At 29.9% G+C, this 17,043-nt stretch overlaps 1 protein-coding gene and 1 long non-coding RNA gene across 3 annotated transcripts in view; one reads left to right on the top strand and one right to left on the bottom strand.

Moving 5' to 3' along the window:
• Positions 1-17,043, top strand: part of LOC141450889 (uncharacterized) — a 500,259-nt gene that overhangs the window by 102,562 nt on the left and 380,654 nt on the right. The window lies entirely within an intron of this gene.
• Positions 1-17,043, bottom strand: part of slo (calcium-activated potassium channel slo) — a 123,639-nt gene that overhangs the window by 75,763 nt on the left and 30,833 nt on the right. For both annotated transcript variants that reach the window (XM_074121738.1, XM_074121739.1), the window contains exons 2-6: positions 11,210-11,271; positions 6,579-6,675; positions 5,716-5,827; positions 4,648-4,799; positions 3,401-3,568 (exon numbers count right to left, since the gene is read on the bottom strand). In XM_074121738.1, the coding sequence (XP_073977839.1) occupies positions 3,401-3,568; positions 4,648-4,799; positions 5,716-5,827; positions 6,579-6,675; positions 11,210-11,271 (591 nt within the window). The remainder of the gene's footprint in view (positions 1-3,400; positions 3,569-4,647; positions 4,800-5,715; positions 5,828-6,578; positions 6,676-11,209; positions 11,272-17,043) is intronic.

Genomic DNA, 17,043 nt, shown 5'->3' on the forward strand with positions numbered 1-17,043 from the left:
TATATTAACACGTAGATTAATGTTAACAAAGATTTTCTTTCCTTAGTGATGCAAAAAATGTTTATTAAAAGTCCTGGTGAAGGGCGTTGTTTGTTTTGATGTACGCTATTATTACTTTTAATAATATAAATGTCGAATAATATTGAATTTTTCACTCTATTTGAATAATACCTTTGACATTGTTCATGTATGATGGAGCACCGTTAAACAAATAATATTGATATAGATTTTTTTTTTTTTATACATTTCTATCAATACATACTTTATTTTTACTTGAGTGTAACACTGTATGATATTCTATTCGTGAGACTCATTAGTTCTAAGACTGTTTAAAATCACGAAAATAAAACAAATAGTACGTTAATTTTTTTAAATATAGTCATATTTGCACAAATTTGAATACTTGCACAAACAAATAATATATGAATAAAAGTAACATCAAAAGATATTTAACAACAATTGCTATTTTCTATTCTTCAAGAGATTAAGTCGTAAACTTTATGACTGTTAGAAACGGGTAAAGTTACGCATCAAATTATTATTTATTAGAACTCAATTTATTAATATATTTAGATCGATTTTTTCACATATAAACATAACGTTGAATTAAAATGTCCGGTCCTCAATCAGGTTTATTAGAATAGCATCCAACATAAATCTTTTAATGAATGAAGTGATTTTTCTTTAAGCAATTTATTTCATGAATCTAATTTAAAATTATACGACGAGGACGCAGGCTGATGCAAATTGATTTATTGTTTTCATTTATTTTCTTTACGCACCATAAGAAGTTGCTATAGAAATCCCCAGACTTGTATAAAATTATTTAATTATGTTCCTAACGTTCGCTGTAATCAAACACCTTAAACCAAAAACTGACCTCTCTCATCAAAATCTTCATCAGAAAATGGCAAAAGAAGAAGTAGAAGCATTCAAAAGTATGGGAAATTAAGTGAGAAACGTTTAATGTACTCTACAATTAGCGACGACTATAAGTGCAATTACATCATCTGACAATAAAATACTTTCAACAGAAATTAATTGAATTAACTTAGTTAATGTAATGTAGTGAAGGAAAAAAAGGAGTACATTTCTCTCAGCGCTAATTGTAAATGGAACTAAAATTTGAATAACCCGAAGGTAAAAAGGTTCAAACATCTTGAGGTACAGCACACAGAAGACGGAACTCCAAATAAAATTTAGTATTTTTAGCGATAATTTAAGCGCTTCTGTCTAGTATGTAAAGATTAAAGGAAAAAACAATTGACATGAAAATAGGGCTTATTTCCCATACTTATCCAGGCTCAATTCAGCCTACCTTCCAAACTATGCTTTTTTATTTTAAGGAACATCTTGTAAACACATTATCGACTAGTATGGGAGGTTAAAAAAAAACTTCTATTCATTCTAGAAACAAGACAACTCTCACTAGTGAAAATAAAACGGTAAGAAACCATCCAAACGCTTTTAGAAAAACTAAATACCAAGATAATTTACTTAAGAAGTAAAAGTATAGTAACGTCCATTTTTTTCTAAAGGCGGATTCTACGTCCAAATAACAAATTAGGTATCGTGGAGGCAGGCGACTAGCGAACACATTTTAATATAAATTTATCAGAAAAACATGAATTAAATCCAACGCTTAGACCGGGACTCGAACCCCAGTACAACAATACTTAGCTTTGCGGGCCTCGCTTCTAACCGCTTGGCTACGTTTCGCCTTATTAGATAGTTTATTCAATTCTCCAGTATCACGATGTGAATGTTAACGCCAGAAAACTAATACTTGGTTACCGCAAGAAAAAGAAGAATATTTCGAAGGTGGTCGAAGAATATATTGAAGAATTATATTTGGGCATACTATTAACTCCAAAAAACTAAGCAACAAAAGACACTGGCTGACAAATGGGTGCTGGAAATAGATGTAAGTGAGTTCCCTTTAGTTTTTAACAGTAAAATGGTATTTATCATTATACAATTCGAATTTCAATAAAGATATCATCATGCTTGCGTCCCCGATTAATTTAAACTATAGCACAGTAATAGAACAGAAGGAAAACACTAACTAAAATTGCCATAATTTATGATTTTTTAAAACACTAAGACCCAAATAATGTAAACTAAATAATTTACTTAAGGTAAAAATGACAATTATTCTATAATATGTAAAAATGAAACTACATTTAAGATAACAAAACATAAGCTCTTTTAGTTATTATAAATTAAGAAGTAGAATAAATAAATGTCTATAATAAAAAGCCAGTTTTTATAGTAACTGTAAATATTTGCAAAACATGCAAATTATAGTGATATGGTAGCAAATAAAAAAAAATTGATTTTTTTTTTTTTCAAATTTAAAAAATCATTAACTTACACCTCCTCACTCATTCTTAGTCACAATCACACAAACTGAATCTAATAAACACAAAATTTTAATTTTGGAGTATATTCCATGGTGTAGCCCAAAATTATTTTTTAAATATGGTTATTTTTTTTTAATTAATTATACATCACAATTAATATTCGCCCCTTATTTAAAAAATGGATTAAAATTATTTATACTTTTTTTTCCAGCATATGGCAGCATTATTGCTAATTTGCTAATATAAAAACTATATTTTTATATTTCATGAATTGACTATTTTTATAATTCAAAGCAAATATAAAATAATTTTTAAAAAAATAAATAAAGTTACTTTTTAGGAAGTAAAGAATTTAGAATTAGACAAGAAACAAAATTTAATTTCATTTAAAGTTTTGAAGCATTAAAAGCGAGAGTTGTTATAAAGGCTAAGGCCAAACTTACGCAAGAAAACAATTATCGTTTTAAAGCCGCCATTGATAGTAAACAAACAAAATAAAAATAAAGAAAAGAAAAAAAAAAAGTTAGGTACAGAAAGCCTAACACTTGGGATGTTTTGTATAGGAAAGGTAATGAAGGATTTTTTTAGATTTTGGTTTGGTTCGTTTGTCCAGGACTCATAAAAGATTTAAATTATTATAATTTAAATAAATATAGTGGACTACGGCAATTACTTAATCTTTACCTCTATGAAATACTTTTTTTAAATCTTTTTATAAATATTTTTTGTTTGTTCTTTCAAAAATCATTAAGTGATGGTTTTATTAAGAGGTTCCTGTATTTTTAGTAATTAATTTATTTAGGTTTGACGTAGTTAAGAATACGGAAACAGGATGAGCTATTATAATATATTCCAGTTATCATTTATATCGACTATTATCTTAAATAAATAAATAAATTGACAAATTAATAAGTAACAGCGACTAATAGTTTTCAATGCGCTCATCTCAGTTTCATTTTTTTTTTTTGTACAATAAATTATCAAATAAAAAAATAATAAATAAGATAAAATAAATAAATAAAATTAAAGGTACTTACCAATCCGACGAGTAGGAAGAAAACTAAAAACGTTCTACCAAGGATTGTGTGACAGAAAACATCGCCATATCCTACGGTAGACATGGTGACTATAAGGAAATAAACACAAGTCCAGTAAGATAATCGTTGTGGATTTGAAAAATCCATTGGATCGCCAGAATTCTCCAACTGCAAATTGTATACACAATAGTAAATAATAAAGTTGATAGAAATAAAAATTGAAGTATTATTCCAATAATAATGAAATAACACATATAAGGAGGGTAATAATATACCCAAAACTATAATAATAAAAATAAGTAGTGGGGAATGAAGTTGACCGCCAACATGTACCTGTGTAAACTAAACGATCAACAGCGTACCAATCTGATTGGGACAAACCATCAGAAGGTCAGGAAGTTGGAATTCAACTACCTATAAAACACTAAAGGTGCTCAGAGCAACTGTAGAGGCCTAAAGGGAGCAATCCCTCTATTACTAGAGGACTGTGGGCCAATCAATCCTCCACATGTCCCAAATGATTCACATTAGAAGAAACAATACAGAAAGAAAAAACTCACGTCAAATCTCTTACACCCGAACACTAAGTAAAGTAAGTACAGTTCTCTGTCCGCTGGTGGACAGCATTGTGTCTGTATCGAGAGAACAATATCCCGAGACACGTAGAATACTAAAAAAAAGCGAAAGGCGCGTGTGACCTCAGATGTTAACGGACCTTAAACACAAAAATTAAATAATAAATTCTGTTAGAAGTGATTATCCTCGGAGAGAGCGTTGGTCTTGTAACTATAAGGCTTCATCAATAACGGAAGATTTTCAAGTGATTCACGAGTTCAGGTATGTGATTATTTGGTTTTAGCGTAATCAATAATTAATTTAACTCACCATCATATTAATATTATCTTAAATAAAAAAGTGACATTTAATAATAGGCAAAAGTGACTAATAATTTTCAATACTCTCATCTCAATTTAAAGTAATTTTTATAAAAGATTTCTAACAATTATTCTTTAAAATTACAACAGCGAATGCAGTTCCACATACGTATGTTATGTGGAAGGGTCTTTTTGGGCAATAACACCAGGCAATTCCTCTTAAGAAGATTTTCCCTTATTTTTAAATGTTAAAAAAATCTCTTGTTTCGGAAAATGAAATTAGAAATCACTTACGTTTTGACATCTAAATATGACGCTAGCTCTGAACAAATTACATAAATATAAGTAAAAATAAGTAAAGGTAATGATTACCAAGTGAATAATCCCGGCTGCAGTAAGCCACACAGATATGAATATTGAAACAAGCTGAGCGAGGCGGATTGAGCTTGACGTTTTTAAGATGTTAAGGTACTGAAGTATATCTGGGACAGTCATTAGCCTAAGGGCTCGAAGGAACCTGAGACCTGCAAAAATTAAAAATAATAAATTCAGTAATTTTTATTTAGTTAAAAATGTGCAATTTACAAGTCTGATAAAAGTGATTGATAGGTTGTTGAGGCGACCTTTAAGTGTTGAATTTTTGTATAAATTTCTATAATTTATTTTCTACCGTTTGCTGATTGTTTCACAGCAATATTCATTGCTGAAAATGAGAGTAAGCTCGTTATCGTAACCGTGAACGCCTTAAAAAATTAACCTGCGATAAACATTCAACATATGTCCAACACCTAGATAAAGACATTATTTGGTCCTCTAGATATAACGTAATGTAAAAAACAAAAATACCTCGTTGTTTGTAACTAAGTTCTTTTCACAACTTCATGGAATAAGATTGCAATAGTAGTTATTTATTTTATATTTATAAGGAAGGAAAGTGTAAGTAATGTGTTCACGAGCGAACCATCTTGAATGTGTGGCAATTTGAACTAGCCTGTAACTCAAGTGTTCAATATATTATTTTTTTGGGGAGGGAAGGGGGCAATCGTTTTAATAATTAGACTTTGGACAAAGGATTAAGTTGAGCTTCAGATGTGTATAAATTAATATACTAAAGTAGTAAGTATAAACTACTAAAGCAGTTAGGTACATTTTAAATTTTTACAAATTACAAATAGGTATCTATGTTATGTATCTATCTATGTTTATTTTACTTACAATTGCTTCTTTCATTTCAAACAAACTATCTACAAGAATTATAATAGCTAACAATGCAGCGATTTAGTAACTGTGATAAAAAAAAAAGTCTGAAAAAGCGGAACCATATTAATGTATATTTATTTAAAATTGAATTTCCTTCAATAAATTTAATACAATAATGGGTCTATTATTTCATATATACTGAAATTTGTACATTATGAATGAAATAAATCATTTACTTACCTATCCAAGTTCTGTCTAAATATATTGACACAAACGACGGAGGTATCGTAAAATAATCAACGAACGAATACATCTCCAGCATAAACCACAATTTATCACTTGCTGCTATAAACTAAAACATACAAAAATAATACAACCTCTTAAATTTTGTTTTCATAATATGGTGTTTTATTAAGTAAACATTAGATGAAGGAGGGTAGATAGTATTATTTTGATCTACTAAAAGTGCGGGTTTTTACCTTAGTTTTTAAACAAAGAGGTAAAACATTTTATTAGAAAAATTGTTCTATTTTTTATTTTTTTCAGATAAATTATGCAAGCTTGTCTAGAGGAGATTCCCTAGGAACCAAATCCGTACTAAAAATTCAGTCTTTACGAAATCTTTTCTTGACAAGAGATAACCGTTTCTATTTCTGAGCAGTAGATACTTAAATGACAATCAGTAGAAATTTATTAGACGATACTAAGATTACGATAGATAAAACTTTTAGAACTAGAAGACTATTATTTAAAAACAATCATTCTTTTAACCTTTTCAAACTTGCTGGCTGTGGAAAGTAACCTATTTTAAACAGTTACTCACAAAAAATTTTTTTGAAAAGCTTGTGAGATGTTTTCCAGAAAAAATCTGGACAAAAAGAAAAGGATATGTGGATAAATTTAAACAAATAAAAGAGAAAAGTGTCCAAAGACTCCTAAAATCATTATTGGTTGGATCACTTGCTTGCAGCTCCTCATCCCGGACAAATGATTTCTTTAAAGCAATCTGAGTAAAAATTCTCGAGGAAAAATTTGTTGTACGAGGAGATAGAATATGTTCCTCAGATAAGGTTAGATTAAATAAATTACTAGATTATACTTACTCGTATAAAAAAGTACACCATAAAAAATATATTGAATGCTAAATCTATTTGTTGAGTCACATTGTTACTCCATTTTTGGCACCTCTCGACCTCTTCACTGTAAAAAGAAAAAAGAAAAGTAACATCAATTGTTCTTAACAAGATGCTAATTACATTATTGTTTGCATAATTATGTGTAGCTTTTTTTTTTTATTATTAAATCAGAACTTTCTTAATATCCCTAATGAAAGCAGAACATTATACAGAAAAAAAAGTACTAATTGGTCAAACATTAAGGAAAATAGAACAGAAACTTCTTCTATTGGTTTTCTAAGAGTAGCTAATGTCCCAGAGCATAATGGCCACATTTGCAATAGATATGATTAATGATCGAACAATTTAACATTTCGAACAAACTATCTATCTATAAGAATTATAATAGCAAAAAATGCTGCGATTTAGTAACTGGGATAAAAAAAAAAAAGGTCTGAAAAAGCGGAACCATAGAAGAACCATAGACCGTAAATGACAGAACAAATATTAATTCTGCAACGCACACACTAATTTTCCATCAAGTCAAATAAAATAAAAAACACTAATTCATGAAATCAACCTATTATTTATAATTTACATGCATAATAAAAATATCGTTCGCATTGGTAAAACTAACATTAATATAATATGAAAACAGCTTTCCAGTATTAAAATTTGTTCTTAAGACATACGCTGGAAATGGCATAATTTTTAGACTGCTTTTAATTTCGTTGTAGCTAAACAATTTTTTTAACTGATAAAAGTTTATAACTACATAACTCGGAAATATTTTAAGTTTAGAATATATAGAATATTCTATATCGCGGTCGGACATTTATTGTAAGTTATTTGTTTACAATAGTTCTTTAAATGGTTAATGGACAGCAGGCGAATTACAATGTTTCAGTTTTAGAAAGCAGAAGCTTAAAAGAGAGCTTGGGAACCATTTTCTACCTCTTTTTATAACAGTGGCAAACAACTTTTCATTGAAATTGTTGCGTTAGGAAGGTAGGAGAATGCTTATTTGACAGAAGCGTGACAAAACTATGTTGTTTAACTATTGTATTATTATAATACTTCCAAAGAACGGGTTGCAAAATCTTAAATTCTTATATTACATATTACGTCAATTAAAACGGACCTATTAATTTATGATAACATCATTATTAACTCAAATTACTTTTTTTGCTTAATGATAATTATATAAATTGGTAAAAGTGTTAAAAAAACAAACAGAGCTAAATCAAACAGTACTGAAACATAAAGTGCTCCTCAACAAATTTTTAAATCATTTAAACCATTTGATGTTATCCGTCATAAGAGCAGGCTTATTTATCCCTGGATTCGTCCATTGATGAAATACAATAAACACGCGCACTACAACGGATATTAAAGATATCCAGCACTGCGGACCTAACCACACTTTATTTCATTCTATTTATTTTAACTTACAATCAAATGGTTCACTTATTCATATAATTAAGTTAATTGATATAATTCATTTAGATAACTAACTAAAAAGGAGAGTCAAATATTGTCTTAAACTTCATAACCAGAAATTAAGAATAAATTAAACAAATAAGTGTGTTCTTTAACATCAATTTAAATAAAGCGGTAAACTTATTTTAAAAAATTAATGTATTTGTGTACGTACTCGATAATTATTTTTGTATGAACTTATACATAACAAACGAATAAGCAATCACGGTGTGCAGAGTGATAGTGTCACGAGCATTTTTATTAAATACTATGTGTGTATCCAAGCTGTGACATGGTGAGTTAGTGCCGTCATAAATTAAGCTCGGAGCTAGTGAGATCGGTAGGAGAGGTAATTGAATAAGTTGTTATGAAGAGAACCTACTTAATATAGTGATATATCAGTCTTACAGATTTTTGAGCTGTACGATAGACCAGTATCAGTCACAATAAATAACCAAAACTTTCTTTCAAAAATCTACACACTAGAAAAGCCACCAGAGCCCACATTTTTCCTTAAAAAAAGACAAGTCCGTCTGAAAGACTCTGATGGAGTAAACAAAATTTTGGTGGACGTACTACTATGAAATAAACTAATTTTTTATTGAAGGGTTCATTTTATTTCACTGGTTCGTTAAATTTAGATATGAATGGGTGCGGGTTTAAGTGTGAGATGAATGTTCGAATGCAATTAATTCATTGCGTATGCTTAACTGAACCCGCTCTGACTGTTATCGATTATCATATTGTAGCATCCCTGCTATGTACAGACCACATTATCCATATGTTTATGTTAGCAAATCAGAATGTAACTCTGTTCCTACCTTCCTGACCCTTTTGTAAGTTTGTCATATTTATGCGTGAAATACATTATTACTGAGCTTACCGCATCAAACTATTAAAGAAAACATGAAAATACACTCAGTGGCAAAAAAAAAAAAACGGACACTTATATTTATAATAAAAAATGCCGCACACTTGTATTTATTTGCTTAATTCTAATTTTTTATCTATGTATTAATTATAACGCATGTAAAAATTTACTGAATAAGTTAATTTTAATGCAATCAGATCAGCAATTCATAAGTTACAGAAAAATTATGTAAACACCGTAAAATCTTTATGGTGATAAATTGAAATTTAAGTAACAATTATTACCTTGTTGATTTCCAATACCGCGTATTACCTCCTCTGGCCCTTCGGAGGGCTTCCATTCTCCTAGGCATCGAGTAAATAAGCGACTGAATTTCATCTTGTGAAACAGCATCCCATAACTCACCAACAGCAGTTTCTAGCTGATGAACATTTGTTGGGGGTGACGGAAGTTGCCTGAGGCGTCTCTTTAACATGTCCCATAAGTTTTCAATGGGATTCATGTCTGGAGAACGTGCTGGCCAATTCATTGTAGTAATTGAAACATCCTCCAAGTAATGGGTAACAATTCGAGCAACATGCGGTCGAGCATTATCCTGCATTAACACGAAGTTATCCCCAATAAATAGAGCAAATGGCACAAATGGTGTCCGTTTTTTTTGTCACTGAGTGTATAAAAAATATATGTAAAGACGTCTATCGCCGGACTATCGTATCGCCGGTAGACGATGTGTTTGGATTGAAATTCCCGCCGGTTAGCGGAAAAATGAGCATCTTGTTTTTGAGTCTAAGCCGACAGTTTTAAAATTACAACTACTGCGCCACACGTCCTTTTGAGTCGAAGTCTATAAATCACATTTCCGGCGCCTAATTATTAACTGCTAAATTTTTCAATGATATCAGAGCTAGGATCTAAGGTTGAACTCTCATGGGCAAGTACAACTCTACCACCAAAGAAGAAGCTGTGTCTATTAGATATTGCGGCAGGAAGGATTTTCATAGCTCAAGGATTAACACACACCTCAGGTTCATAGTAAGGCGATAAATAGAGAAACTTAGCACAAGTTGAAAGCTGATTTATTCAACTCTTAGGGTTTAGTGGCTTTCAAGGATCATGATCATCCCTGTAGCCCAGACTCTGAAGGTTACAATAATATGAGAGGAATCACATTTAGTGTTGACTCTCCAAAAGTAATACTTTTTAATACTTCCGTCTCGATTAACGATCTCAAGAGTCGAGTGGGTTCCTCAGGATTTGTCAGAGCTAAGTGCTGATAGTTTAAGATGATCAAAGAGTGCTACCAAGAAAATTAGTTAAGAATTGAATTTCAAGATCATTTCGAATCGTTCTGTCAGATTTAAAATATTGAACTGCATTTATAAGGTAAAAGTTAAGGTTAACGATACGATACAAAAAATCATTTAACATTAATGGTACAAGCTAGTATATGATATGGCTGAGCCTAAACAGGCTAAAGACTTTATAAAACGTTTTAATAACAATTTCTTTTTTTTTTTTTTTTAATTTAAGAGAGAATAGTAAATTATTACAGAAAAACAAAAATTTTAGATGTGAATAAATTCGGAACAATGAAAAAGGGTGTAATGCACACTATACGGTTCACTCTTAACAGAATAGAGTGTTAAGGTGTTTTCGTTTGTAAAACTTCAAATTTAATAACTGTATGAGGGCTTTAACATCTAAAATGGGCTTATCCAGTCTTTTCAGATTTTATGTTTGTTTTTTATTGCTTTTTTTTTTGCATTTACTATCGTTTCGATTTGCATAAAATAAAAATTAAGATATAGTCTACTCTTGAGGACACAAATATTTGGCATGCAAAACAGTTGCAATGTGAACAACATATATATATAGTTTTTCTTGGTTAAAGCATTTAAATGAGTGTAGTATTTTTTGTTTATGAATGATCTTTTGACTGACAACATTCATAAAATATAAAAAATTAAAATAAAAACAAAATAAAAGAACGTTTACCGATCTAATATCGCATGAAACACTTATTAATTCAATTAGATACCTTTCTTTTATTCAATATTTATAAAATATTGCAATAAGATTACATTAATATTATCCTATATTTCTTCGTTTTTGTTAGTGAATAAAGTATATTTACCATCTGCAATAAATATAAGTAAAGATAAATTATTACATATTTATCTACAACTTGTGTGCTACACTATTGTAATAATTAACTAAGCTAATGTTTAAAATACTTATGCACAAAAATAAGTAAATAAAATAAACTAACCTGGAGGCATCTATAAAGTAGATTATCAGCGATGCTATACTTAGTATAAACACTAACACTACCTGCAAAAAAAGAAGAAGAAAATATAATGTTAAAACATTCAGAAATATTTGCAACAATTATAATTAAGACAAGTAAAGGAAGAGATCAGCACCACGGTGTACGCGCTCGATCTCAGAATGGGAGATAGAAATGTCCAGAAGAGGCATTGCACTAAGAAGACGACGGGAGCCAAAGAACTTGGATACTAATAACCATAATCATATTGTTTAAATTATTAACTATATCATTAAACATCTAAGGTAAAGTACATCATTTATAACAATAATATCTGAGAGATAAGACAACATGAAATTCTCAACTTGACTAGTGAGATAAGGAGGTAAACGTAGAAGACAGAAGTTGACAGGTTCTCTACTGGAACCTACATTTAATTAACTACTTTAATATTATTAACAAAGTTTTAGTTCTCGTACGTTCTTAATATTAAAAATTTTAATGGTAGCACTTTTCAACAATATCCATGAAAAGGTGAAACGTAAAAATTGGCAACTAAATATTTCAGAATATGGATTTTATCCTAAAAATCGTAGCCAAGAATATCTGCTTATCAAAAAGTAAACCTAACATTGCTAAAGATTATGTTTAATCAGATTCTTCATTTCTGTTTCTTACTTGAACTGTTCAAACTTGAAAAAAGCGGTTTCAATATTAAGGCTAAAATAAAAATACTAATCTCACTTAGACAGAAGAATTATATTGTAAAAAAGAAACAAATACGGTCTTCTGTATGTAAGCCCTTACCTTTAGATGTTAGATTAAATACTTCTTTTCTACTTGACTTCCCTATAATTTAAGGACATCACTAAATATTGATAGCGAACCATTGATATTAACCAAATAATTATATGTTGATTAGTCGGGACACGAACCGATAAATTAGTCAAATAGAGAATGTTTGTGGCTTAGATGGGATCAAGTAACTTCTCTTTCATTAGATATTTTCCGGCATTCTAAACTGAACTCGCAGATTTTCCAGAATATTTGCCCTCACAAAAAAAGAAATAGTTAAAAAAAAAAAAAATCTTTTTAAAACTTGCTTCTTTTTAAAATAATTGGAGAAACTATCGTCACCACTTTTAAAAAGATTTCAAAAAGATAAAGTAATGAGATGAAAAACCGCTATTAATTGAATAATGAAAAACTAAAGTAAAACAAACAAAAAAAAAAAAAAAAAGGTATAAAATAAGTACACCTTAACAAAAGTAGCTTCCCGAGTAGGTGATCTTAAAAGGTACCCTCTTGAAGTGGACACTTGAACGGGTTCAGTGAGGTTTTAGAATGTAAGCCATAGAACAAAAGCCTGAAGAGCTTTTGTATTGATCCGTCAGGGACCTCTTATGACCTCAGTGTTCCATATAAGATTTGGTTTTTGTAGAACTAAACTAACTATAGTACTTCATTGTAACAATGTAGAGCAAATTATGTTTTTAATTAACAAAAACTCAATTCTCTCGAACACCTCTTAAAGCGCTGAAAGTTCTCATTACTAAGAAGAAATCTTGAACATTCAATCTCCAGGGATACGGAGATTAAAATACAAATCTTCAGCAACATCACTAAGAAGCAATTAGAAATTTATTTCAAACACATCGAAGTCAGAAAACTAAACGAACAATCTTTTTCATTTTTGTTAAAAAAAAGATAATCCGTTATGGAACCGTGTCTTTCTTTCAACGCAATTCAACAGTTCTTCCTACAAATTTGTTTGCAAACTTTGAAATTTCATCTGAAAGAGGGAGATCAAGTAGGTATTACCTGAAAGGTTGAAAAGATCGAAGATAAAAAGGATATCGTCACAGTTTTCAGTAATACATACACGTAAGTATATTAGATCGCCATAGATTATTTAATAGCTATTTTAAAAAAAATATGGCATACAAGATAAGGAAATGTTAAAAATAGTTCGTTCGGATCAAAGGAAGTGAGGATTCGCGATTCAGCAAAACTGACAATGTAATCTAGAATTTCTATAATAATTCTTGACTAAAATAATGCTACAAAAACAGCTTGTTAAAATAATGGCAAGACCAGTAAGAAAATGAAAAAGAGACTAGTACTATCACAAGATAAAACCTCTTATCCGAAGAAGATAATGTAACTCAAGACTGAATAAATGATGCACAGTCTCATACAGATTAACTTTTCTAATTAACAAAAGAAATAAATAAGGTTTTCTAGAATATTTGCCTTCAGCAGTTATAAAATATTCAATTGCTGAAAATATAAATCTTATAATTTAACTGAACCTTAATATTTTGTAAAGGATCACTGTTGGATAATATTAATAACAAACAGAAACAGACAAAAAAATCGAGGAACAGGTCGAAACGGAGATTTAAGTGTATTCACAGTCATGAGCATAATATTAACAGTCAAAATCCTATAAGGCTTAGCATACCTAGCAAAGTCCTTACTTCCAAATTGGAGCGAATAACTTAAGTATGCATCAACTTAGTATTGCATCATTTGTCAGACCATTCTCTTAAGCTAAAACTTTGTAGCAGGAAAGTCGTTTAACTTTAATAAGAAGATTGAATATTAGCCACTCATCAAAATTATTCTCGGAGTTAACGAAGTAAGCAAAGGGGCTAAGAGAAATCTTATAAATTGTGATTTAACTATGTAGGATACCTTTAAAGCGCAAAAAAAGTCTGTCAAATAAAATCAATTAATAATTTTATTTCAAAATAAAATCGCAAAATTAATGTTCAACAATCAATGGTCTTCTTTTGAAGTAACTGGATAAGCTAAATAATTTAAGAGCACCAGAAAATATTTAATATGCAAACGACTTTTTGGTTAAAATTATCTTACCTTTAGTTTGAACAGTGATTTTGGGTTATAAGTCGTGATAATTAACTAAATGATACATTAATTCTTATTTTAAAATGTATCTATATTAATGGATATGTTTTAGTAATCTAATAAAACTCACATAACTAACTCCTTTAATGAAGTCACCAGAAATTAATGGAACTTAAAATTGTATAGGACAAAACCCCCAATTTATACTATTTCTAGAAAGCTCTATTGCTTAAATAACATTCAGTTTTTTTAGAATACAAGTTTATATTAGAATCTATTTCAGGTGCAGAAACTTTTGGTTCATTTGAGAACTAAAAATATTGTATGTCTATTAAAGTTTAAGATGAATTAAAGTTGGCTCAAAAGCAGGTACACCAAATTACACATTGATTGATTGTTTACAAAATAGTGAGTGAGTAAATCCAACTCACACACCGTTATAGAGAAAGATTATTCCTCATTTCAAGAATGAAGCTATAACAACATTCCTAAATCACAAGATAGACTTGCTCTTAATTCCAATTATATTAATATTAATCCAGCTTAATAAGGGCATCTATATGAGTTTTGTTTAGAAGCAGCAATGTTTTAACAAAATGTTGAAATTGAATGTAGTTACCTACAAAAAATTTTTTTATACAAATAAGAATCGTCCATCAATCAAGACAATATTAATCAACACAAATACACAATGTAATGGAACAGACAACAAATCACAGCTAGTCCATATAAGTTCTTTAGGCAGTTAAGTAATGATTTACCAAGAAAATTTACTGAAATTTAAAACTCTTGTTTTAAAAAGTAAGTTTTTTAAATATATTCCAAAATAAATTTCCAAATTTCGTTTAAGCGAAAAACAGTAGATCGGATTTATGATAATCGTAGTAAAGGCCATGTTTCATCCAACGTTTTCTCTAAATATTGCTTTGGAATGAAAGTTTAAATTTAGTATTTATAGAAATATTAACGTACGTTTACCATAATCACTTCATATTGCTTAGGCACAAATTGAGTATTGAACCAGAAGGAGAGCAGGTTTAAAGCAGATGGTAAAAGGTTAATTCGATACAAACAATTTTGTGATAATACTCGACACTATAGAAAAATTGTTTTAAGAGAAAGTAGTAAACACAGAACACTATAGAGATAAGATGGCAGATTGGATTGTTTGCTGAAAGAGTATCACACAATGTTCCAAACTCCGATACACTCCTACTTTTTTGCTACTATACGAGTATGTGAAAGTAGTGCAACATACAAAAATATAAAGATAAGTTATATTAGCAACACACACAGAACACAACGAACACAATAACAAGGATACAAACACACAATCTATGTACAAAGTGGTTGAATGTTCCAGATTTTTCCATCCTTAATAGGGATAAATATCTCTCTCACACATACATTCTCTCTTTCGTTTTCTATCACGTACTAACATAATCTCGCTCAACTAGCAAACATAACAGACATATATGCTCGCACAATATCCAATATTAAACAACCCACGTCGAGCCATTCTGCTCCACCCTTTACTAAACCCAGCTTGTACATTAAATTACAGCTGGTGTCTGATAGATACATACACTACCGCTCCATAGTTTACCAAATAAATCAAACAACTTTATTGATGATTCACTGCACAGAAGTAAAAGATAAAGAGAACAAAAAAGATTGTGGTGGTAAGCCTTACGTGACCTTTTCTCACATTTCAATCGTAAAACATCATAAAGCTTATTTACTTTTTGCTTAAATACTATAGTAAAGAAGTCTAATTACTGCAAATTGTGAAAAACAAGGATAACTGCTTAATAAACAAAAGTTAACTTTCGAGATTCTGAATGTCAGCTTCGCATAGCGATTTAAAAACAAAATCGCTTGACAAACAGTACGATCTTTATTTTACAATCCTACTTCATTCGCAATGGACATTTTATAAAGTGCCTAGAACTTATATATATTGCATAAGATGCCTAAATCTATCTCATTTTATAATGTACCTATGCATTTAAATAAAATGTCATTCTGTCCGGCATATAAGCGCATGTATAGATCAATAATTACTTCATTGGTATTGGATAGGGTCGAATCCCTAGATTTCTAAAGCTCCAACTGCCCCTAATAGCTTCTCCAATGTAACGTTGTAGGTGAGCTCGTACATTTGTTTTAGGGAGCATTTATGTTAGTGTAAGGAAATGATGATGAAGCTAGAAATTTTGCAAGTTCCCTAAACCCAGGCACTATGGGTATTACTTCTGTGCTAGGGCGATCAATGTATGTGTAGTTTGTGTTTTTTAGGATACCCGCAGGGGCTTCGAGAACCGCGAAGAAGTAGCTAATTCACTTCCTCCTTTGGAAATCTATATAGATCAGATAGATCTAAATCTATATAGATTTAGAAATATAGATCAGTAACTTTTAAATTTTTTTTTTATTTTTTAAAATTCGTTTTAGGGCTACTATTTCGTCGAACATTGTCGTTGGGAAAGGCTTTTACTTCAACTACCATTTCAGTTTATTATACGTTTTAATAAAGCACAATGAAGCATTAAATAATTTCCAAGCAATCAAAGTTATTATTTAGTTATTACCGCAATTACTTTAAAGTTAATGAGCGAATATCTTGGATTACATCATTCGTGTATTACTTATGTCATTCAATGTGATATAAATAATTTCATTGAAATGTTTTTTACATGTGCCAGCCAAATTTCTCAATTCGCTCACCTTTGTTGTATAAATATAACATCTAAATAATTTAGAGTACGCTTACAATATTAGAAAGGCCATTGTACCGAAAATTAAAAAGTTAAAAACAAAAAAAAAATTAAAAATATATATATTGCTGAATGAACGAACCCTCCCAATAAATACCTAATAACTATTCTGCTCACAACAATCACCTTAAGTTACAAACTATTATAACATTTATATTTTTAAAGTTTAGATAGTTCAATTTTTTTTCG

The sequence above is a fragment of the Rhodnius prolixus genome, unplaced genomic scaffold (assembly GCF_049639745.1).
Source record: "Rhodnius prolixus isolate KJV_2025 unplaced genomic scaffold, Rpr scaffold_8, whole genome shotgun sequence".
NCBI classification, from domain to species: Eukaryota; Metazoa; Arthropoda; class Insecta; order Hemiptera; family Reduviidae; genus Rhodnius; species Rhodnius prolixus.